This window comes from Protobothrops mucrosquamatus, unplaced genomic scaffold (genome assembly GCF_001527695.2).
Source record: "Protobothrops mucrosquamatus isolate PMUCROS unplaced genomic scaffold, P.Mucros_1.0 scaffold139, whole genome shotgun sequence".
In the NCBI taxonomy this organism is placed as follows: Eukaryota; Metazoa; Chordata; class Lepidosauria; order Squamata; family Viperidae; genus Protobothrops; species Protobothrops mucrosquamatus.
Window position 1 is genome coordinate 47,068 of NW_015386505.1, and position 26,166 is coordinate 73,233.

General features: G+C 35.9%; 1 protein-coding gene across 1 annotated transcript in view; it reads left to right on the plus strand.

Annotated features, from left to right (window-relative positions):
• The window catches only part of LOC107284969 (thyroid adenoma-associated protein homolog), a 75,529-nt gene that overhangs the window by 38,680 nt on the left and 10,683 nt on the right, over window positions 1–26,166 (plus strand). Inside the window, exons 8-13 of the mRNA XM_015813104.1 lie at window positions 2,185–2,270; window positions 15,259–15,665; window positions 15,911–16,032; window positions 17,079–17,151; window positions 19,268–19,412; window positions 20,863–20,994. Of these exons, the coding sequence (XP_015668590.1) occupies window positions 2,185–2,270; window positions 15,259–15,665; window positions 15,911–16,032; window positions 17,079–17,151; window positions 19,268–19,412; window positions 20,863–20,994 (965 nt within the window). The remainder of the gene's footprint in view (window positions 1–2,184; window positions 2,271–15,258; window positions 15,666–15,910; window positions 16,033–17,078; window positions 17,152–19,267; window positions 19,413–20,862; window positions 20,995–26,166) is intronic.

The following is a 26,166-nucleotide window of genomic DNA, read 5'->3' on the forward strand; positions in this document are numbered from 1 at the left end:
AGTGGTTGCCTCTACTGGATATTATACCAGGAAGCCTGTAGCCTTTTGGTGAGACAACTAAAAGTTCTGATAAATGAGTAATTCTATATTGCCAATTATGTGGAATTACACTGGGGTTGAGATTTGGCTTTTATTTTAATAAGAGGCAAACTATCACTTAGAATATAAATCTGTGATGCTTTAGTTCAACACAGTGAATTAGAGCAGCTCATTTCAATCTTTTTCAAATCTGGCACCTATTTTTAGTCCACATATATTTTTCTCTGGAAAGAGCTTTAAAAAAAAAAAAAAAAAGTGTATATTTTTATCAATAACAGAGACCACTTTCTCTGAGGAATAAAACTTGCAGTAATACCAGCTGTGTAGACAAAATATATATGTCTTTAATCCCAAGGTATTTGAAGCCTAAATCCTTCCAAGAGAAAATTTGCTTCATAAATTTAAAATCAGTATATAAACATTAGTCAGACTCTATATATTTCCAAGAACTAAATCAACATTTCCTTATATACTTAAGACAATAAAAAATGAACAACAGCTGATAGCTAGTTTTTCAAAAATCATTACAAAAATATATATTACTTACAATCAATTTTTCATTAATAATTAAAATTTATTTGTAAACTAGTCCTATCATATTTCATTAAAAGTAAGAAGTTCAAAGTAATATTCAAATATATATAAATATAGGACATCAGATTGAGGCAGTGTGGTTGTATAAATGATATAGGCCGATAAGGTTTTCATCAGTATGAAAATGTTATCACTTTAACAGGGGAGAAGATTTAATAACAATGTATCCTATATTTGGAGTGATTTTGTGTTTGCTTTGAGTCCATTGTTGAGCCAGTTGCCCATTGCTGTCTTTATAATAATTAATATATAACGGATGGAAACTAATCAAGGGGAGAAGCAACCTAGAACTAAGGAGAAACTTCCTGACAGTTAGAACAATTAACCAGTGGAACAACCTACCTCCAGAAGCGGTGAATGCTCCAACACTGGAAGTTTTTAAGAAGAGACTGGACAGCCATTTGTCTGAAATGGTATAGGGTTTCCTGCCTGAGCAGGGAGTTGGACTAGATGACCTCCAAGGTCTCTTCCAACATCATCATCATCATCATCATCATCATCATCATCATCATCATCATCATCATCATCATCATCATCATCATCATTATTATTATTATTATTATTATTATTATTTACTGATGCACTGGATGGCCAGAAATTTAAATTCTTCATTTTTATTCAGGTTGTCCTCATTCTGCTCCATTCCTCTTGTCATTAGAAATTTTGGACTTCAAAGATCAAAAGGATAATTCAACTGTACTAGAGCAATTTATCCAGTCTCCTTTTGTTATATTGTTTAATTTACTTGCATTATATGGATTATTACTCTCTTTTGATTTTTGGGGCTGGTGGTGGTTGTCTTCAATTATAAATATGAAGTAAAGAAAGATAGTCCTTCACTTCCAACCACAATTGAGCCAAAATTTCTGTTGCTCAGCAAGACAGTTGTTAAGTGAGGTTTGTCCCATTTTATGACTTTTCTTCCCACAGATGTTAAGAGAATCACTGTATTAGTAATTCATTTGTTAGGTGAATCTGGCTTCCCCATTGACTTAGTTCAATGTAGCCCAGGGGTCTTCAAACTTGGCCCTTTTATGGCTTGTGGACTTCAACTCCCAGAATTCCTCAGCCAGCGTCATAAAAGGGCCAAGTTTGAAGACTCCTGATATAGCCATACTGAACCAAATACTTGATGACTTCAAATTATTCACACAGCTCCACAAGGATACCAAAACTGGATCTTCTGAACACAACTGTGATCTAGTCCTGACATATATTTATGTCTGGTACTTCACTCCATTTACGTGGTAACCTTACATGGTAATGATAAATAAGAACAACAAAGGAATGTTACAGGGCAGTTGTTGGAGAGCACTGTGTTTTAAGCAGAGGTTTTTGTTTATCTTAGGTGTTTAGATATATATTTCTTAATTTTGTAATAAAAATAAAACCAGAAACATAGTAGCATATAAATAATAATCCTTGCCAACTCACATATACTTGTTTCTGCATTAAGGATTGAGGCCAGACAGGACAGAACAAAGCAAGAAGAAGAAAAATAAAATGTTAAAGTGTAAGTCATTTAAATTTTGCTATTGACTTTGTTTCTAGGCAAAATCCTTGTCTGGTGACTAGAGCAGCATATCTTGATGTCCTTGTTCTGTTGAATAATTATCTGGGGAAGGCAAAAATTAAAGGTAAGCATGAGCTAATGCATCACTTTCCTGCCAGTAAACAAAAATGTGAAGAAAGGCAGAGTCTTCTAGAGTTTAATAGAGATAAAGCATTCCAAGGCTCAAATTATTGTAAAAATGGGGATGAAGAGATAAATATGCTCAAGTGGCTGTATTAGAAAAGTATCCACATTTTGCATATAATTACTCATTTCACTTACTCATTTCACTTAAAGGGTATTATTTTTTCCTTTATTCTTTATATAGATGGTCCAAATAACAGACCATCTATCAGCCAGAACATGCTATGATAATAAGGAAAATTCAGCAACCGTTGATGGGACTGAGGCTTCCTTGCACTTTGTATATAGCTTCCATTGGTCTGGTTTACAATGGCATTTCTTTTGCATATGATTTGGCTCTTAATGACTTGATTCCTTATTATTATTTTTTCAAAAGCATCTTTTGACAATATTTTCGGCTTTGTCATCTCTGTGTATGTGATTAGTTCATTTTTAGCTATATTCCACAGTTGTCAGTTTTAGCTTCATTTCACAGTCCATAAATAACTATATAGATAACTTCATAAATAACTGGGATACTAGGTATATCCCACTGTTTTCTTCTTTTTACTCTTCCACATTGGACCCCTGTTATTTTTTAAAAAATATATTGTATTAATTTTTTACAATAATAGTGCTTAGTGAACAATGTGTTGTCTGGGTTCATATATTTAAAAACAATAATAATTATTTTCTATAATTGATCAATATGTTAGTTGATAATATATTTCATTGATCCTCTCTTCTTTCAGTAATATTCTCCTTTTGTCTACATTAAACAAATATAATTCTTAATATTTTCAATACATACAGAGTTGGGTATAAACATTTTTCTAGTATGTGTACATATAACAATAACATCAACATATAACATCTTTTCTAATCAGCTTATGTTTCAATTGTATTTATAGAAGTCATCTTATTAAGTCATTATATGTCCTGTTTTCAAAATTTTTATTTAAGCTTAATTTCCCCTCAGTATTGAAACCACTCTTATCAGTCATAATTTTCTCAAAATTCATTACCTTTGAATATCCAAACTTTTCATTCAAATACACCATCTCAATATTTTTACATTTCATATATTATAAAAGTATTATGCTACTTATATATCTTATCCCTCTTACGGTAGGGCCCCTTTATGTCCAAGCTTTATCTATTATTTTAACTATGTTCAAACAAGTATTTAATCATATAGTACAACATATAGCAATCTTAATATAGGGCCTCTTTATACCCAAACTTTATACTTTTTAACCATATTCAAACAAGTGTTTAGTCATATAGTATTCCATCTGGTAAGTTGAATCACATCTCTTAAATCTAATTCTAATCTTCTTCTTTTGCCAGATCACTTTCCAAATCAATAGGTTTAGCTTGCCAAGTTATATTTTTGTAGATATTGTTGGGGATAAAAAAGACAAATCAAGTAGAATATTCATTTTTTGTCTCCCACGCTTTAATGATTCTCCTGACAGCTCTTTAATCCTTTTTATTAAATCTTCTTTTTTGTCCTCAAGTTTGTTTTGAAGTCCTGGAAGATAAAACATCTTTTTTATTTCTTTTGTTGTAGCAAAATTTTGCAGATTTTCTTTTGTTTGGATTAAGTGGTAGTTCTCTTCATTTGTAGCTTCCATATTTAAGTCATTTCCTCTGATTTGTATTCTGTTGCCTGATTTATTAGTTCATTCTTTATCGTCATTTTTTTAGTGTTGTTTAATTGTGAGTTTAGGTTAGAGATATGTTCTTGGCTGTGTGCTATGGACTCCTGTTCTTGTTCATCAGGGAGATAACTGTTATGGGAGTAGCCTTCTACAGAATATACTACTGTATAGCTTGTGATCTTTGAAATGAATTCTTCCAAAACAAAAACATTCTCAACCTAGAACCAACATATTACTTCTTTATGTTTATTTATTTATTTTTGTGCAGAGAGAATCAAACAATTGAAAATAATCTTCTGAAGATTGTATTTTGTCCTATTTGCTTTTCATATTCACGATAATGTATCAATGATCTTCCTGGTATATAATAACTAACATAGAAAAGACTTTTTAAGAAAAAAAATGAGAAGTCTTTCTTGATGGGACAGATATTCCCTATTACTTGAAATAGCTTAATCAGCACAAAATGAAATGCAACATTAAGAGTTCTGTAGCTGATTAAACATGGACAATTTCTAATTAGTTACAATGTTCATAGATAACCTACAAGCTATTACTTTTTCCAGAATATGACTCCCTTGCTTTTGTACCTTTCTATCATTGGCTGTTCCTAAATATTTTGCTTTAAATTCTACCATAGCAAATTTATTTTGCAATATTAGATCAGTGCAAAAAACTTTTTGTGGCATGATTAAATTTAGGCCAGTTTGGAATCTTATGATTATAACTACGGTACACTGCAGTTCCCAAGTGGCAAGTATGATGTCCATAAATAGTGTGCAGAGATGGTTATGGAACAGCACAGCTTATAACCCTTTTAGAAATAAATGCTACTCAAGAAATCCAGAGATAATTGTTATTACGCAAAACCTGTAGCAGTATTATACTATTAGACTATCTAGTCTAATAATGTATCCATTAGCAGATGGCAGTGTGCCAAGTTGAAGTGATGAAGGAGAACTCACTGGCTCATATTTCCTTAAGATGCAGCTGTGGGTAGCTATGGAGACAGTTTGGGGAATGGAAGACTACAGTTGCATCAAAATAATCCTAGACAATTTGATACCTCTAATTGGACATTACTTTAATTATATCAATACAGTGAGCACCATTTGTGCATTTTTTTCTGCTAGTGCCTAATTCATTTTAGAAAAATGCTTCAGTATGTGTTATGAGAACCAGAGCAGGATTTTAAAATGTATTCCCTTCCCTTGTTTATATAGCATTAAAACTTGTCCCCCGGGTTTTTAGGGGATAACCGCTATCAGAATGCTAGGTTCAATGTGCTGTTCCTCCTCTGCCATGCTATGAGTCTGTCTTTTCCAAATGCCTCTTAAGTGGGATAGTACAATTCTTTTCCCAACAACTATGAAGGTAATAGAAAAGATTGTATTTGCTAAATTTCACCCCTCCCTGCAAAAATAGTCATAATCTCTAGACTAAGGAAGATTGAATAAGCCAAAACAAATTAAATGTTGAAGTAGCCCAAAGATTCTTGTGGAATCGAATAAGAGATACACGATTGTCCAGTCAAGTTCAGTTTTTAGCCAATAAAGAATGGTCATTTTTATTATAATGTATATTAACTAATATTTAGCAATATTCAATGCATTAAACCTATCTACATTATATTTGTGCCTGTGTGTTTAACTGCATTTATTAGCTAGCCAACCAAATCCCCTATAATGTCTTTTGAAATACTCATTTTTCAAATGTTTCCAGATGCATTGTCTTCATCAGAAACAAAAATCATGACTTTTTCATATAATTGAAAGTCCTTTTTTTTTCAAAAATGTAAAGAGAATGGGGTTTTGCTTATGTGGTTTATGTGACAACAGTTTAAAAAAAGACATGAAATTTTAGCTTGATTTGTTTCATTTTTAATATTCAAATTAAATCTTCAATTATAAATACATATTATCTTTAAAAGCAATGTCCATAAGAATATGCGTGCATGTGCGCATGCGCGCACACACACAGGTAATCCTCAATTTATGATCACAATTGAACCCAAAATTTCTGTTGTTAAGTGAGACATTTGTTTTGCCCCATTTTACAATCTTTCTTGCCAGTTAAAGGAATCACTGCAGTGGTTAAGTTAATAACACAGCTGTTAAAAGTCCATAAAGAAGGGGTGCCTTTACGCCCCATTGTGTCGTTTAAAGGCACACCAACCTCGGGATTGGCCAAATGGCTAAGTGGCCGAATCAGCTATTTGGTGGATGACAACAATACCACGGTAAAGTCGGCAGAGGAGTTCCTGAAAAAGATCAGATCCCTGAAAGTGGAGGATGACGAGGTAATGGTGTCGTATGATGTCACTTCACTCTTCACCTCCATCCCACAAGACCTGGCGGTCACAGTACTAAGCAACCACCTCCAAGAGAGACGAAGACAGTCACAGGACTCTCTTCACACCGAGGATTTAGTACAAATGATAACTTTGTGCCTTAAAACATACTTTTCTTTCAAGGGGTCATGTACGAACAGATTAAAGGGACACCAATGGGGTCTCCCATTTCGAGTGTCATTGCGGAGGCGGTCCTGCAACAACTAGAAACGGTGGTGATGGCGAGGTACCGCCCCAATTTTTGGTTGATGATACCTTTGTGGTGATTAAAAAACAAGATAAAGCCAGATTTATGGACGAATTGAATTCTGTTTACCCTGATATCTGGTTTACGGCAGAGGAGGAAAACCAAAGCGCTCTTGCCTTCCGAGATGTGCTGATCAAGCGCCAACCCAATGGATCCCTGCACACAGCTGTCTACCGCAAACCAACCCATACGGACAGGATGCTACATTACAGAAGCAATCACCCAAAGGCACACAAGATCAGTTGCATTAAGACTCTGTTCAATCGGGTTGGTTTGCATTGTAGTACGGACAGAATTAAAGCGGAAGAGAGGAGTTACCTCTACCACGTGTGCAGACGTAATGGCTACCCGGTGGAGTTCATTAGACAGCATAGCAGACCATATGGGCTGCGCCAAACCAACATGACACCCACACAATCCACACAAACCACCCTACCATATATCAATGGCGTATCGGAAGCAACGGCCAGATTGTTAGCTCCCTTCAATATAAAAGTGGCCCACAGACAAGACCAGACTTTATGTGCCAGAGTCATGCACCCCAAAGACCCACTCCCGGTTGGGGAAAGATCCTCTGATATATAAGATCAGGTGTAAGAACTGCCCCTGCAACTATGTTGGAGAAACCCCTAAGAGGCTAAAAACCAGGGTCCATGAACATGAATTGGCGATTAAGAGGCAGGAATAACACTCACAGGTGTGGGCTCATGGTCATGGGTTCGATGTCATGGGTCATGGGTTCGATGTCAGCAGTTTGGTCATGGGTTCGATGTCATGGGTTCGATGTCAGCAGTTTGGCTGAAGAAAGCTCAGCATTTTTGTAGATTAAACAGTTTTTGTTTATATTTTATCCTGGTGTTCGGATTTATTATTTTCACGACATATATATATATTTGTGTGTGTGTGTGTGTGTGTATATACATATATTATACATGTGTGTGTATGTATGTATACGTGTGTGTATATATATATACTTTAAAGTGCATAGCTTTTAATATCATTTTTTTGTCAAGCATAATAAATATTTTTATCTTAACCCCAAATACATTTTAGGCTAGCAACCCCCAACCTTTTGGGCATCAGGGCCCAGTTCTGTGGAGAGAGATTTTTCCGTGAACTGGAGGGGATGTGCTTCCTTCATCCCGTGAATGGGACTTCACTTGTTTTTGGTATGCCATGGACCAGTGCCGGTCCATGGACTGGGGGTTGGGGATCCTGTTTTAGGTCCTTTGATTGAAAATGAGAGTGAACAAAGAAACAAACAGCTGAAAGTTCAAAAGATATATCAGTCTGAGGTATAGTTCATTTTAATAATATATTTGTATTATTTGCTGTAAAAGGAAGCCATTGTAGATACAGTTGAATCGACATACCTACAAAAAATAATTAAAATAGCTGTTGTGTAAATTTTCTAATTGTAAATATGTGACTTAAATAAATATTACAGTTAGTAGAATGAAATATCTAACTTCCTTTACTAAAATCTATTTAAAAGTTGCCTAAAAAGGTTATAAAAATATTGACATTGTAGAGTAGCTTATATTATGTGACCTGTGGTTAATTTTAACAAAATTCATCAGAACAAACTGGACACAGATTTTTTCTCCAACATCATACTGTATATTTTGGGTACATTAATTTTTATTAGTAATAGTAAACTAAATTATTAGTGTGGCCAGCAGTTGCAAAAAGGCAACTTTTTTGTCTATTTGACTGTGCGGTCTGCTGATCAGGGTATTTTGTTCAGTGTCGGTATAGTTCAATCTCAAGTCAGTGTAGACTTGTAGAACCCTACCGGGTATAACTGGTGTCCGGTAAATCATCCTTAACCATGGAAGCAGGGTTGTAAGGATCATTCTTAAGTTTTTCTTTTATGTCTTTTTATGCCTGCATATATATTGATTATTTCTCAATCAACAGCACTGAAAAGTCACTTAAATGCCATAGTAATAAATTATTTTTGTCAGTAACAGACTATGATCAGTGATTCTCTGTGATGCAACAGGTCCCTTTGGTCTATAGTAAAATCATGAGAGACAAAAGTAACATCCTCTAAATCTTGTTCTTCATTAGGTTCTAGATCACCCTGATTGCTATTTTCTATTCTTGCAGGGCCAACATTCTCATCTCTGTAGTTTGAACAAAATTACATTTGGTATCTTTGATACTTTCTATTCTTTTTGTTTTCCCAACTTCCATGTTTTGTACGAAAATTAAGTATTCTCACTACTGGTGTTTGGCACTGTCATTTTAAACTTGATCTGGGCTGATTCTTTTGTTTAATGTTGTTTTTTTATTGAACTCAAAACCTTGAAGTAGATTCAAGTCTTGCTGTATAACCCATGTTTTTGATGTTATGTTTAGAATAGAATAGAATAGAATAGAATAGAATAGAATAGAATAGCAGAATTGGAAGGGACCTTGGAGGTCTTCTAGCCCAACCCCCTGCTCAGGCAGGAAACCCTATACCATTTCAGACAAATGGTTGTCCAATCTCTTCTTTAAAACTACCAGTGTTGGAGAATTCACAACTTCTGGAGGCAAGTTGTTCCACTGATTAATTGTTCTAACTGTCATGAACAATTAGCATATTCTGGAAACCTAGCAAACTGGCTTATTTAATAAACCATGGTGAAAAACAAACATGGCTTAGCATAACAAAGGAATCTAGCTGTTGTTTTGAGTGGTGATTTCATTTTTGTTTGATGCAATTCAATGACTAAAGAATTAGTGTAGAAGGTATGTGAATGTATGACATTCCTGGGAGAAGCAGATATGTACTGTACCTTCACCTAAGAAAAGCTATTTCCCACCTAAGGCACCTCAGGCTTTGTTCCTGAACTCCTAAGTATGCTGGCTATGGCTGCTCAGCTACCTGCACACTGACTCCACTCACCTCCACTGGTCATGAAGGAAGTCTTGAATTAAGGTCCTTCCCTCTGTCTACCACAAGAACTTGTCTCTGCTACCCTCTGGCATGCAGCTTGCCAAGGGCTTGGAAACCACCACTCTGTCCAGATCCTTTCCCTGTGTCTATGGCCATGGGAGCAATGAGTTACCATGAAAAGCCTCAAAAGGATGTGGATAAGTGGATGGGTGGTCCAAATATTAGGGTTTCTCAATGGCAGCTACACCACTGGCCTTGTACCAAGGCAGCAGCTATTTCTTTTATACTCTGCACCCATTCTTTCTTTTTTGGTAGCTCCATCATCTGTACACTGTGTTATCCACATGGGATTTCCATGGAACACAGATCTACTGTAAATATTCAGTTTTTTTTTTAAAAAACAATCTTTGAATAGAAGATCAAAGCTAAATCATCGAAATGTTTCTCATATCTAAGGCTTATTTTAAGGCTTTATTTTCTAAGCTCCATCTTGTGCAATCCATTTCTGTATCCTGTTTACAAAGAACCTTTGTACAGAACTGCGCACTTCTGTTGTTTCTCAAAAAAAAATTATCTAAATGTATAATACTGTTTTAAAACTTCAACAGGAACCGAATTTAGAATTTTTTTTTCCTGGAGTTTAAAAGGAAAAGCAAAGTGAAGGTAACTTAAGCAGTGTGGCAGAAAGTTGCTAAACCAAGCCCCTATGCCTTTTTTCTGAGATCAAAATGGCCCTATCTCAAAGAAATTTAAACCCCCACTAGAAGAGAAAAGAATAGCTATATTTTCCTACGTAGGGCTAATAAGAACAAGGACGGAGAAACAATTTTTAGGAAGCTATGGATAAGTGATTATCCCGAATCAGCTTGGAGCTAGTGTCCTTTTAACCTTTGAGGAAAAATACAGTAAAAGTTACTTATAGACCTTAATACATTCCATATAGCTTGGCTTTTAGATAGCTTTGAAAAATAGGAAAGGAGGAAGACAAGATAGGAGGAGTTTGGTAGACAGATGTCCCCATATATTTCTCATCTCAGCAGTTTGGAAGTATGAAAATTGTATATTTGTGCCATTAACTGAGGAGGTAGTATCTAAACTCTGATCTTTTTTTTTGCCATTTTTCAACGTCTAGAATTTTTTTGGCTTGGATCCTTTTTAAAGGAAATTGAATGTCTAACAGCTCCTTCTTTAATGGGAGTTTCATGATGTCTGATGTCATGCTTACTGTAAACCCCTCTAGCCTTTTGGCACCAAAAAAAAGATATGGAAAAAGATATGGAGAATATTCTATTAAAGAGCCCACCTACTCTTGGCCACTAAAAGAAAGGATAACAGTTGTATATATTTCATCTATTTATAACTATCCTCATTTCTAAGTGAAAATATAGCAAATACTGTAGCGTTGCTCAGCTTCTTCTGATTTATTGTATTTTGTGTCTCTAAGAGTAGTCAGTGCTTCTATCAGGTTCAAAGTTTTCTGCCCATTTTAATAGTGATTCAGTGATATTGATACATTTTGCTGCTACTACTACCATGGTGTTTTAATACTGCAAGCACTTTGAACATAATTGGCCTATTTAGGACTGCATGCTATTCATTTTGGCAACTTGCATGTTTAGGGCTGTGATAATTTCCAGTAAGTGTCAGCATTTGATTCCTAATTTATGCCCAGTTGGAGGTTTTGGTATAAATGAACCAATTGTTATATCATGAGTCTTAAAATTCTGATATTCTTTAAGTGATTTGTAATTGGAAAGGGCCTCTAAGTCTCAAATCAAGTCTTTATTTTTTTCTTTGGTTTCCTATTACATTGGTCGGGTGTGTGTGTGTGTCTCATAGTATAGTCTAGCACCCTCTAAGAGATTTGGGCTTAGGAACAATATAAAATACTATTTTATATTAGCTACTATTCTCTGGTATTATTTGGGCAGATTTATTCAGACAGGTAAGCAGATACTGTTTATTGGTTACCTAGTTTAGGTAATGAAATGTCTGCAAGAAAACAATCAAGTTCAGAGAGTACCAAGGACCCCTCAATTTAACCCTGAATTACAAATATTCTCTTTTATTGGTGTGTGTGTGTGTGTGTGTGTGTGTGTATGTGTGAGTGAGAGAGAGAGAGAGAGAGACAGAGAAAGAGAGAGAGAGACAGAGAGAAATATTCTCCTGTATTGGCGTGTGTATGTGTCAGAGAAAGAGAGATTGCAAGCATTAGTCTTTTCTGAAAAGTGGTCTTTTCCCCTATATTGGGGAAAGAACCATTTTCCAAAGTAGGACCCAGGTTCTTGAAAAGTAATTGGTGGAGCGCAAGTTATGAGAGGTTGAGAACATACCAGCATATATTAGTAAGCATATATTAGGGGATACTTTTGCTAGTTTCCATGTTGTGACATGCTTGCTAGAAATATGGTAATCACATCAGAAGTGCAAAGATCAGACAGCTGTTGCAGGGGATATGAAAAATTGTTCATCTGTCTAGAGTCATACTTATGCTAAATGGCTTGATTGTTTTTAATTTAGAAATTTCTCTCTGTTTCATTGAAGGAGAAAAGATAATAGATAAAAAAAACATGGTCTCACATCAAAGTATTTTTTTCCACAGAAAATGTTTCCTTTACCACAACTAAAAATAACTAAGCACAAATATCTTTGTTTAGTATCAAAGCTCCTTCCAAGTACTTTAGAATACTAAATTAAGAATAATAGTTCTTAATTTTTTATAGCAAAGATGGCTTGCATTCTTATACAATCACAATGGATTTTTTTTGAAAAAAAGAATGTACCTTTTATGTGAATTTAAATGCTATGCTTTAAATTATTACATTTCACAATATTATGCTCATTTTCTTTTCCTATTTATATCTCCCTTCCCGTACAATCTTAACTTTTGCAATATATATGTGGTTTATTTAATAAAATTGTAAAATAGCAATGTGCTGTGTGGTGTTGTGTAAAATTCTTGTTAGTCCTGCTCAGTTCAATTGATTGTATTTTCAGGTAAGTATGTATGATACTGTAATTTTGTTCTGAATACATTAAGTCAGCCTTAGGCAGCATGCTCCCCTTCAGATGTGTTTGGATTACAACTCATGAGATTCTTTACCATAATGGCCTGTTGTGGAGTCTGACCACTTGATTGGATTGTTAAAGTGGTAGGCAGTGCAGGTGATAGTGTAAGGTGGTGCTTGTAAAATGTGGCCCTAGCACTATAGGCATGTTCCCCATATTTTCTTTATTATTGGTGCCACACCCACCTGCTGCTAGATTGTATCATAGATAAAAGGGAAATAGCTAATGACCAATGGAGCATGCACATCTCCATGGCATTTAAAGAGCACTCAGCACTTTTGGTGGTTGGCCAGCACTTGGTGCCATATGGTACATTATTTTATGCAAGTTACACACTTTGGATCTCAAGTGAATTGGTATATGCCTATCCCAAAGCATTCCAAAGATCTCCTTCGACCTCAGCCATGTTGCATCCATCCTTGTGCATTCATTACTGCTGCCATCACTTTGCAAATGGGATCCTAAGTAATGGAAGAATTTTGTCTTCTCTAGATCTTCACTGCTGATGCTGAAGGTGTTTAGTTTCCAGATTTCAGTTTTCTTGATAACAAGGCGCAAACCAAATTAGCTAAGATGATTGTTCCATGTTTGAAAAGAGTGGTGCAGTTCTTCCTTGTTGGTAGCTGTGAGCAGGACATCATCAGCATAAAGCAAGTCCCAGATTTAATGTGATGCTTATTCATGATGAGAATAAATAGCAATGGTAATAATGCCGAGCCTTAGTGCACATTAATTTTCATAGGAAAGCTCTTGGAAAAGCCAGTGTATAGTAGTTGGCTACAATAAATAAATATCCAGACCCATTTTATAAGTGGCTTGGGCACACCATGGTCACGTAATGCATGCCATATCATCTGACATGGAAGATAATTAAAAACTTTTCTCCATGTTTCTCCATGTGGGCTGCAAAAATGGTATCAGTGGTACTCAAGTCTTTGACAATAGCTGCACTGATGATACTGATTTCAAGAATGTCACTTGGTTGAGGTTCCACTCAAAAATTTTAATTGTGTGTGATAAACTGATTGGTCAGTAGTCTTCCCATTTGCCTTTGTCCTGAAGAGGAGACCTGTGATACTCGTGGCCCAGTCAGGGTCCACAGTGGCATTGAAGAAGTTTGTCAGCCAGTCAATTGCTGTGTTGTAAAGTTCTTTCAGTTTCCAGATGTCTGCTGGTAGATTGTCTGGGACAGATGCTTTCAAATTCTTCATGCCACTGATAGCTTTGATAACTTTTTCAGCTGTAAAGTACAGGATTGAGCCAACTTTTAGCCAAGCCATCAGAAATTGGTAGGTGTGGAAATTTGACATTAGAGAGTTCATCAAAGTACTCCTGCCAGTGTTTCAAGATTTTGAGTTTATTCTGCAGTTGCCAACTATTTTTGTCCTTAACACATAGGTAGCGTTCTTTTGCTGCCTTGGCGTGTGTTTTCTTTAGTCAATAGATATTTTCCTTGCCATCTCATTGTTGTTCATTTAAATCCTGATAACAATTGGCTTTAGCCTCTATGACAGCTTTCTTAGCAGTTCTTGCAAAGATGTACTTTTGCCAGTTTTCACTAGTCTTCTGCATATACCTCTTTTTGTAAGAACCTTATTTTTCTGAACTTTCTGCTGCACTTGCTCTGTCCAGAGCCACACCTGCTTGTGTTTTGATGACAACCTGGTCTTGCAGTGCCTAGGGATATTTTTCACAGCAATGATATCGGACTCGCAGAAATTCAAATGGTATCAATCTAGCCTGTAGTGATTGGAGGAAATGTGATGCAGTTAATGATGACCACATTGTGCTTTTATAGCTTCCACCACTTGATTTTCTCTGGACCCATTATACTACCGTCACTCTGTATGTTTGCTGATCTTTATATCAGCAGTAATCATCTTATGTTGGAGGGTGAGACAATCAGATGGAATGACTTTTACCTCCATGATAGTGGGGAAGTCACATTGTTGCATAAGGATAAAATCAATCTGGCTGTTGTGGTTGCCATTAATATAGGTGTGAATTTAGAATAGTTGATTTCTAAATAATTCAAAATGAATGAAGGGCTAGAAATGCTCCCTAAGTTTAATGAAAGTTTAGATTTCTTAATGTCCATTCGGTCATATGAACTGCTGAATGGTAGTTTTGTTTATCAGATCCCAACATCAATGTTCTGCATATTATTTATTAGCTTTATAACACATTTTTCATTTGGAAACTTAAGGTGGCATACATAGCACTCCTTCTTCAATTTTTCCTTGCAATTTTGTGAGATGATTGAGAAACATAACTGGTCTAAAGTCACCCAATAAGATTCTGAGACTAAAGGTGGATGTCCTCACACCTAGTCTAATACCTTCAGCATTATAACATCCTGGCTTTCATAGATTTCCCAGCAACTGACCAGATATTGAAAGATTTAGGATTTTAGGGATGCCTGCTCATTCAGGACACTAAACTAAAGATTACCAATTGCTATTTGTGTGGAGCCAATAATATAGCAGACCTGTAAGCAGACTATGCTAACCGTTTCCTTTCTTTACAATGGTAGATGCATTCTGATTGGAAAAATGGATACACCAACTAAGGCTCACAATCATTTCATTGGCTAAATTTATTTGATGTGTTACTTCCCTTTGAGCATCTGATTTATATGTGTCTCAAATAGATTGAGCATGCTTTAAGTGTTTGTGTGGTAACCATACATGAACTTCCTTTCTCATTTTACCACCCTATTTCATTTCATTTCAGAAACAGATATGAACACATTTTGGGGGAAAATTAGCACTATTATCTTGGATTCTGAACTAGCAACGGGTATCAAGCATTCTCCTGCAGTCCCAGGACTTACTCAGTTTCTCCAGAGCATCACCAGACTCTTCACATCTATGTGTTCAGAACCTAGATTTGCAAACAGGAATTTACTTACTAAAAGTAATACAATGAATCCATGTTTGTCAGTTGAATACCTGCTACATTCAGACTTTTGTGAAGTACGCTTATTGGTCTTAGAAACAATCCTGCTATGGTTGAATCAAGTGAATGCAAAACATGTGATGGAAGAAAAAGGAAATGTTCTGTTGAATCTACTATCTGGCTTGGAGGAAACACTTATTAAGATAGCTGTTAAGGAAAAGCATCCTGAATGTTTTTGCAAGGTGATACCCTATTTTTTTTTCTTTTTCTTTAGGACAAGTAATTTACATATAATAAAATAAAAACTTAAAGTAACATTTTGTGCTGGCCTATGCCTGAATAGGGACTACAGGGTTGTAAAAGAAGAGGGTTTTTTATGAGCATAATAAAACATTTTCTTTTTCTCTCTCTCAAATTAAACTTGTTATATATTCCAATTAGGCTCAGAACAGTATTTCCTGTAGCTGATTTTTTTTTTCTGTAATAGATATTAGAGGTTCTGTATAAAATGGACCTCAGAAGTGTGCTTGCAAAAATGGAAGATGCTGTAAAAATGAATCCAAGAGAGTTCTTGCATTGGATTATGAATATTGCAAATACTTCTGGCAGGTATACTGTCTTGTCTTTTTGTGTTTGGTTAATCTATATTTACTGATTGCAGACTGCTAATGAAAATGAACTTTGATACAGAAAGGGAAAACATTATTTCTGAATTTTATTAACTGTAATCTTATACATTTTCCCACTTAAAACAAAGATTGAGCCTGGAATTAGAGTTGTAAGCCATCCCAATTTTTAAATGAGATACCATGTAACTGCATTTGATTTTACAACCTTTTTTGCATCAACCGTTAAGTAAACGCAGCAGTCATTGGGAGAGGACCCTCTCCTGGCACTTCACTTACAGTCACAACTAAGTTAAATGGTCACTTAAAATGTCTCATTTAACAACAATTTCATTCTGCAACCAAGATTCTGGGCCCAGTTTTGGTTGTAGGTGGAGGACTGCCTGAATCAGAAACTACATTATTTCAAGTCTGGAAATTGAGTCAGGGCAACTAAACTTATTTAACAAATCTAATGAACCTATTCGTTAGATTCTCCCAAACCAACTTGCTCAGACTAAATAAACTATTTGGATAAGCAGCGAAATGTTTCAGAGCAACAAAATATAAGCCCAGTTGCCATGACACAACTTCCAGACAATTCTACCTGGATGACTGAGAATCTTCATCAACATACAATATTTAAACATTATCAGGACTTAGCGCATGGATAGTTTCATACATTTAAGGCACATCTTTCTCATGCATAAGATAAACTTGTTTAGCTTGTTTACTTATGCTTTCTCACGAGCAGCCATGAAAAATTGAATTAGGTTAATCTTAATTCTGGATTCAGCAACAAAACAATATGCTTATGTAATAAACCCTATCTCTACCTGGTGGCCTCCAGATTTATAAAAATTACATTTCTTAAATTGTCATGCTAGTTGGGAATTTGGGGGTTAAATATCTGGAGATATTTAATAGATAAGGCTTTTAAAGCAAGTTAGCAAGAAATACTGTATTTTCAGACACATTGCCTGTTGGTTGCCACACTATTCTTATTAAAGATTTAATTTGGTATATCTGTGTTAACATTTATTTTTGCAGCATTGAAATTCAAAGCATATCCCTTAAATTTGCCTCAGAGTTGCTTGTATATCTTATACAAAACTGGCAGGAGGTAAGGAAAATTATTTACCAAATGTTTGCTCAGTTATGCTATGATTAAAAACAGTCATAATAAATACAAAATTACTTTTTGTAGAATCTTTAAACATCATATTTGTTTTGTTGAAGCATTTAAGTTAATTGATTCATATCTAAACAGCCTGACATTAGAAATTCAACCCTAATGCACAATAACAATACATCTAGGAAGGTTTCTGGATTATTGTAGTGTAAATTTTCACAGAACTTTTTTAAAAAAGTTTGTCTTAGCTTTTATCTTTTACATTCTAATTTTTAATTGCTGATGTGATTTAATTTAATTGCTTTTTTATGGACACTCAAGTGGTTTTGGATTTTTGCGCAGAATCCTTTTTTTAATCTATGGAATTGGAATGGCTGAATATTCATTATTGGCTATTTATTTATTATTCAAATGTATATAATTGCCCATTTCATATATATAATACATAACTCTGGATAGCTTGCAAACAAATATATAAAAAACAAGATAGAAAGAACAATATTTTTATTAGTTATACAAAAGGCGGTTATATAAATGTTTTGAATTAAATAAATACATTTAAAAACAAGAAAAATATATAAAAGTATATAAAAAATCATAAATACATGCAACTTACAGCTGAGCTAATCTCGTTCATCAAAAGAATCAGTTCAGTTACTGCACCAGTTCCACCACATTCCCCTGTACCTGTTGGCAAAATCGTGTCTTCAGGGCCTTGCAAAAAGCCAGCAGGGTCAGAGCCAATCTGATTCCTGTGGTGGGGGAGGGGTCCATGGGTGGTTGAGAGATGATTTTCCATGGGATGGTTGCCAAGGCAGAAAAGGCTTTCTTTCTGGCTCCTGCCAGATTAAATTTCCTGACTGGTGGGACCTGCAACATGCCCACCTGCCAGACCTTGATGGGATGATTAGATGTAATGGAGGAGAGACGATCCCTCAAGTAACCTGCTCCCTATAGAGCTTTATAGGTTATTACTAGCATCTTCAATTGAACCTGGAAGCAAACTGGCAGCCAGTGCAGCTCACAGAGCAAAAGCATAATATGCACAGATTGCAGAACATGCATAACTGCCTGCACGGCTACATTTTGAACCAGTTGAAGCTTCTGCACACTCTTCAAGGACAGCTCCGTGTGTAGTCAGCGTTCAAAGTACTAGCACCCCTTCCACAAACCCACTACGTCCTAGTATATTTATATTTATTGATATTTTTAAAGAACAAGATAAAAACTAACACAAACTAATATAAAGTAAGGAAAATAAAAAAGTAAAAAGCAAAAATTGCAAGAAAACAAAAAAGTTCAAGAAAAATAGGAAAGGAAGAAAAAAGATGTAAGAAGTGGCTTTTGATATTCTTTCCAGCAGTTATAAGAAGAAATATATTTTAAGCTCTAGAGTCACATCAGATTACACTTTTTGTCTATAATCTATTCTGTCTAATCATCAAACCATGAATCACAAATTCATTTTTTTCATTTTTGCACAAAAAGTCTACAAGAGGTTTTCAGTCATCAGTTAATGTAGATAATATTTTTTCTCTAATCAAAGAAGTCAATCTATCCATTTCAGCACCATCTCTCAACTTTACCAATCATTCTTGCTTAGTAGGTAGTGTTGAATCTTTCTATCTTTGTGCATCTCTCCACAGTAATTGTATATTGTATACAATATACAATACAATATACAATACAGTATATATTTTAAATGTATATTGAAATAATCTTCCATTTTTTCCTTGTGTATAATATAAATGATGTAAACTCGTAGCATTTAAAAAAAAACTTTTTATTGCTTTTGAGTTAGTAGTGATTTCTAGTGACTGCCTGCAGTTTTCTTGGCAAGGATTTCAAAAATGGTTTGCCATTCCTTAGGGCTGAAACATAATGACTGGCCTTAAATCACTCTACTGGTTCCTAAGATGGCCCAAGAACTCATGGTTTTATGCTTTCTAGCCAGGATCTTTAATCAATACATCAGCTGGCTCTTAGCAATTAATTTACAAAACTATTAATTTGGGTGATAGAAATTGTCCAGTGCACAACGTTCTGATTTTGCAGAGTATTGACCGCTATTGCAGTAGTTTTAATGGCAGTACCAATTGTTTTATAGGACTTGGAATCAGAGACAAAACAATGGCTTGAATTAGTTAGCTATTGCTGTGAAGATGAACAACAAACAGATCTGAGATTGGCTGCTGCAGAGATTCTTGTGAGCATTACACCATTTTTCCTGACTGATCAGAAGCTTCCCTTGGGTAAGTAATTAGGCAAAGCAAGTAAGCAAAAGTTATTTCTTTTTCACTCTCATTAAATACAACATAAGAATAAAATACACACTGAAATTTGTACAGTCGAGTTTTATAGTTTGTGCTTCTTGGTTAACTTGCTTCTGTAGTATTTAAGGTTGTGATAAACACTTTTAGAATTCTTTATAATTTGGGGGTAATTATTTGTGGGACTGCTTACTCCAAGTAGTAATCTGTTTACCCAAGATGTACTTGCCAAGAGTTCCCACTCCATATGAGGTGCAATGGGAGGAGGTTCAGAGGCAGATGTTATCTGCAGGAACTCCTTCCTTCAGGAATGCCTTATCACCATACAGAAGAGCTGGGCCTTTATTCATGATATTTAGGAAATTATTAAAAAAAAAAACCAGACCCTTCTAAAGGACATTTGGAACTCTGTACCTGAGATGATTGGTGGTGCTACTAATATCATTCTGGACGAATGAAGAGGAGGTGTTTGAGATGAGATTATTCTTGATTATTGATGTTATTTATTAATTTATGTATTGTTATTATTCTTGATGTTTTACGGTGCACTCCTTAGATTTCTTTTGATGGAATATAAAAACCAGTGTCATAAATAAATATGTAGGCAAAATTTACACATATATTGTAGATTTAGAGTAACGTTATTTTAGAATACAGGTAGATCTCAACTTACAAACATTCATTCAGCAACTATTCAAAAATAAAGCAATGAAGAAAGGGGGCTTGCGCCCAATCTGTGAAGTTGTGATCAGCGGGGGGTCCCTAGGCTCAAGTAATTGTGATCTGGGCGCCTGAGCACCCAGCTCACGGTTATGACATTGCTGTGATTGCCGTTTGCAACCTCCCCTGCTGGCTTCCTACAAGCAAAGTCAATGGGAAAACCAGCAGGGACGCTTGCAAGTCGCCCCAGTTCTGCCACTTTTTCTCTTAAGGAGCCCTAGTAACACAGTCATCCCCAAACTCGCCCATACTTCCCAGCACCCACATGCTGCCCTTGCCAGCTCACCCGCAGCATACCGTATTCCCCTGTGCCCCTTTCCTGGGACTCTTGCCTCTTCTGTGTAATGACTTGTTACGGTCCTAGGGTTACAACAGCAACAAGAACTTCCGGGATTGCCATTGGTAAATGTTGAGGTCATGTGGTATCATGATTTACGAGTGCATCGCTTTGCAGCAGAAATCCCAATCCCAATTGCCATTGTAACCAGGGGATTACCTGTATTGGGATATATTTAATACAAGCCTGCCTTTAACTAGTCGAGTATAGCTTGGACTGCGTGGCCATTAGGGTAAAAGTCCAAAGGGAAAAGGACACATGATATTCTGAGAATGTATCTGTTTAGCTTTAATATGTAATGGCTTTAGAAATTATGTTTACTTTATAAGTATGTATTTAAATCCAGCTCTAACATGTCTTTCTACAAATATTCAGGTCTGCCTGACACATTGTTCCTTTGGAGATGTGTTGTTCAACTGTTGCAGAGTGAAGAACAGATAGTCAGAGATACAGTTGCTGGAGTTATAAGACTAGCTCTGTCTCAAGAAAATATATTTAGGAAAACAGGTAAGAAATTATTTTCCAGTGATCAATAATTATGAGACTGACTTCAGTGAAAGTGCTAGTTTTCTCTTCTTTGTGTGTTGCAGCCAGTCATACCCACTGTATGTTTGATCACTGGTGTAACACTGCAACATTGTCATTCCATACCTTGCAGGAATATATGACACAATAGAAATAGAAATAGAGCTGGAAGGGACCTTGGAGGTCTTCTAGTCCAGCCCCTGCTCAAGCAGGCGAACCTATACCATTTCAGACAAGTGACTGTCGCCTCTTTTTAAAAATCTCCAGTGATGGAGCGCCCACGATTTCTGAAGGCAAGCTGTTCCACTGGTTAATTGTCCTCACTGTCAGGAAGTTTCTCCTTAATTCCAGGTTGCTTCTCTCTTTGATCAGTTTCCAACCATTATTTCTTGTCCTATCCTCTGGTGCTCTGGAGAATAATGTGACCCCCTCTTCTTTGTGGCAGCCCCACAAATACTGGAATACTGCTATCATGTCTCCCCTATTTCTTCTTTTCTTTAGACTACTAGCCAAACCTAAATCTGCAGCCATTCTTCATATGTTTTAGCCTCCAGGCCTTTGATCATCTTAGTTGCTCTTCTCTGAACTTTTTCCAAACTCTCAACATCTTTTTGTAGTATGGTGACCAAAATAATAATAATAATAATAATAATAATAATAATAATAATAATAATAATAATAATAATAATAATAATAATAATAATAATAATAATAATAATAATAATAATAATAATAATTATTATTATTATTATTATTATTATTATTATTGGAAGTCATCTAGTCCAACCCCCTGCTCAGGCAGGAAACCCTATACCATTTCGGACAAATGGCTGTCCAGTCTCTTCTTAAAAACTTCCAGTGTTGGAGCATTCACCGCTTCTGGAGGCAGGTTGTTCCACTGGTTAATTGTTCTAACTGTCAGGAAGTTTCTCCTTAGTACTAGGTTGCTTCTCTCCTTGATTAGTTTCCATCCGTTGCTTCTTGTCCTGCCTTCAGGTGCTTTGGAGAATAGCTTGACTCCCTCTTCTTTGTGGCAGCCCCTGAGATATTGGAACACTGCTATCATGTCCCCCCTCGTCCTTCTCTTCATTAAACTAGATCCCTCTCACAGTTACTACTGTTGAGCAAGGTACCCCCTGTACTATACCTGTACATTTGGTTTTTCTTGCCTAAATGTAGAACCTTACTTTTTTCACCATTGAATTTCATTTTGTTGGATAGCACTCAGATACAGATCCTCCTGTATCCTAAGCCTATCTTCTGGAGTGTTGGCTATTCCTGCCAGCTTGGTGTTGTCTGCAAATTTGATGAGTTCCCCATCTATCGCCTCGTCCAAATCATTGATGAAGATGTTGAAGAGCACTGGGCCCAGAACAGAGTCCTGGGCACAGTTCCCTCCATGTAGATGCAGTTCCATTGAGGACCACACGCTGAGTATGGCCGGTCAGCCAGCTACGAATCCATCTGGTGGTGATGCTGTCTAACCCACATTTTTCTATCTTATTGAGTAGTAGGTTGTGATCTACTTTATCAAATGCCTTACTGAAGTCCAAGTAAATTATATCCACAGCATTCCTCTGATCCACTAATTTTGTCACTTGATCAAAGAATGCAATAAGATTTGTCTGGCATGATCTGTTTTTGACAAACCCATGTTGGCTTTTAGTAATGATTTGTTTGCCTCTAGGTGTTTGCTGATTCGTTGTTTGATTATCTTTTCCAGAATCTTCCCAGGTATTGAGGTCAGGCTGATAGTTCTGTAATTTCCTGGATCCATTTTTTTCCCCTTTTTTGAAGATGGGAACTACATCAGCTCTTTTCCAGTCCTCTGGTAGTTCCCCAGTGTTCCAGGATCTTTGAAAAATATAGTTCAGTGGTTCTGAGATCACATCTGCCAGTTCCTTGAGAACCTTGGGGTGTAATCCATCTGGTCTTGGTAATTTGAACTCGTCTAGGTTGGACAGGTGCTCACTTACTATTTTCTTGCCTATCTTAACTTGTGTTTCTATTCTGTCCTCCTCCTCCTCCTTCTTCTCCCCCCTCTCCGTTAACTGCCTCCTACATGCCCAAAGCCTCTTATCCAGAATTTCAAGGACATATCCAGAAACATTTGAAACTGGGCAAGAAGATCTTGTGGCACAAGGACTCCTTTAGGAGCAAGATTCCTCTACCTATTCCAATATTTTTTTCTTTGCACTATGGAAGACTTCTTGGAGACCTTTTCACTTGCAAAGAGCACTAGTTGCAAAGTGAGAGGAAAGGGAAAGAGAGAGATTGGCTACAAAACTTATCTTCACCTTCTGTAGCCACTGGGCCCAATCCTCCATTTTAAAATGATAATGATGCTACAGAAAAATATCATTTTAAGTACAAATATTGTTTTTCTTTCTTAGTTTTATTTTATGTCTGGGGAAAGAGCTAGAACCACCAATTAAGGAAAAAGAAAAGGGAATGCTTATCATCCACATGTCATTTACTCTTCCTTGCCAGTTCATTAAAAAGGCCTGTGAATATATTTGGCAGAATTCTTAGTGAAAGTACAGAAAAGATGATAATGAGCAAAATTTGAGAAGTGCAATGTGATCAGGTAAGCAGTGTCCAGGGCAGGTTCTTACTTTCCAGTAAGTCACTAAGAATTGAATGAATATGAGGAAGCTGATTTATCATATGTGGGAAATCATACAATAAAATGAATAGCACTGAAGTAGTTTCTGCTAATATGAAATTGATGATTATGTTGCGAACCATGTCAATTAAACTGGTAGGATCCAGGAAGAGAGTCTTCTCTGCTGTTGCCCCCCTCCCTTTGGAACATTCTTCCTCCAGAGGTGAGGCTGTCACCCCCTGTCCTAGCCTTTCAGAAATGTCTAAAGACTGGCTCCTATGGATTACATGGACAGTGCTTGGTTCTTTTTGTGAATAAATCCAAATCCAAGGAGAAGAGTTTATTGGCAATGTTGCAGAAATCCTACCCTCTCTGTTTCCGATTCATATTTTTAGCAGTTGATACACGCAGTAAATACAAATATGTGTGTTCTTAACATATTAAAAATTATTAAGGTGGTACAGAAGATTAATAAATCTCTTTCACTTCAGCAAACCTCTTCTCCTGCTATTATAATAGATTCTATGCTCATTTTTGATATGTCGTTCAGAATAAGAAAATGTTAAAAGCAAGCATCAGCTACAAGAGTGAAACATGATAAACTAAAAAGTTGTTGCAATTAAGTTGCTTTTTCTAATCGTTTTTTTAAAGCATTAGAAACAACTAGATGTATAGAAATCACACTTACAACCCTATGACTTGATAACATTCTCTGTAGTTGGCCATGATGAATTCAAGGGCCTATGTCTAACATCAGAGATTTCCCTATCTTTCTTTCAAGTGATGTACTAGATCCTTGAAGGGTGTTTAAGTGTGAAAACTCTCTGCTCAAATAGACATTAAGACTACAGAAGAATTTAAAAAGGAAATTTAAATAGATGTATAAGTTAAGGTTTAGAGAACTTGAAAAGACAGTCAGGGCTCTTCTTTTTATACTTTAACTATTATCAGACTAATAGGCCAAATCTATCAAGGCATGATTCTGATGTCAGAAGAGGCTTTACCAAAGAAGTTTTAATGGAGTCCTTGGTGTTCTCTGAGCTTGGTTGTTTGCTTGTAGACATTTTATTACCCCACTAGGTAACATCATCAGTGCTGATGACTGTGAGGTTTGCTTCCTGTGTTATATATAGTAGTTTAGCCTGCCAGTATTGGAGGGGATGTGGTTTTCTCCTTATGAATTCCTTAGTTAGATATCGTTTTTTCTCCGATTGTTCGTCTGGTGTTAATCCCTATTTATTTGGGAGTGGGCAGCCACACTGATGGTTTTGGTCTTTTTGTTCCCTTCTTAGCTTTTTAATTATCTCTTTTGACTAGTGTGTAAATGACAAACAACCAAGCAGAAAGCAATATCCTAATCAAGAAATTAATCAAGATCATCAGTACTAATCAAGATCACGCATACCCTAATGAGTATTTCAAAAGTTAACCAGTGGGCAGTAAATCTGTATTTTATCCTTGTCCAAATAAGCCTTCGTTGTGGTGAGGAACTATTGACGAATTAATAGTAGATGCTGCTCAACCAAATTGGAAGGAACATTTTTGTGAGTTACTTTGCCATTAATACAAGATGGTTAGTAAAACACATTGGAGTGCTAAAAGCTCTGTTGAGTACTTCAGATAAGAAAGTCTGGGAACAAATGAAAGTAAGGATTGGAAAATCTGCATTGATATTTTTAGTCACACTTAAAGAGCATAAAAATAAAATGGCCTCCCTTAAAAAATGACAGCTGGTTAAATAAAAGATCCTTCTCCTAAGGCAGATGCCATCATAAACACTTTGTGTAAGAAATGTAATTCAGGCAAGCCGAATGAATTTCTGGCTCCATGTTGCTTGAAGGAAATATGGTTAAGAAATGGAGGGTGCCATCTAGGTACTATATCAACCCTGACAGGAAATATACAGAGGTTTTAAGGATGCAAACACTGATGTCCATTTTTAAATTTTTTTAAAGCAAAATTGAAATAATGCTATTTTATAGCCTCAATAGGCTCAACATTCCTAAGCCCAGTTGAGTAAATGACTGCATAAATGTACCTCTTACAGAATTAATACAATCTATGCATGATGTTATACATTATTGGATTTAAATTGAGATTTCAGAAAACTATATTTGTAAGTAAGATTGCTGATTTAATATTTGGTTCAAATTACAGGTAGTCTTTGGCTTGCCACCACAATTGGGGCCAGAATTTCCATTATAGGTCATTGTGATCATAAGTCGACTCAGACTTGATTTCACAACCATTTTTATGATAGTCATTAAGTGAATCACTGTGGTCATTAAACAAGTCCATAGTTGTAAATGCAAACCAGTTTTTCCAAACGAGTGGGTGTGGTTTTTTTTGCCAGCAAGAAACCAGCAAAAATAGTTGTAGATGGCAAACATGTGACCACAGGACACTGCAATCAGTTGAAAATGCAAGATGGTTGCCAAGCAACTGATTTGCGATCATGTGAACATGTGGAGTTTGTGATAGTGGGAGGACCAGTTATAAGGACCGGGGTGGTGGGGGTGGTGTTAGCACTTGTCATAATTTTGAATGGT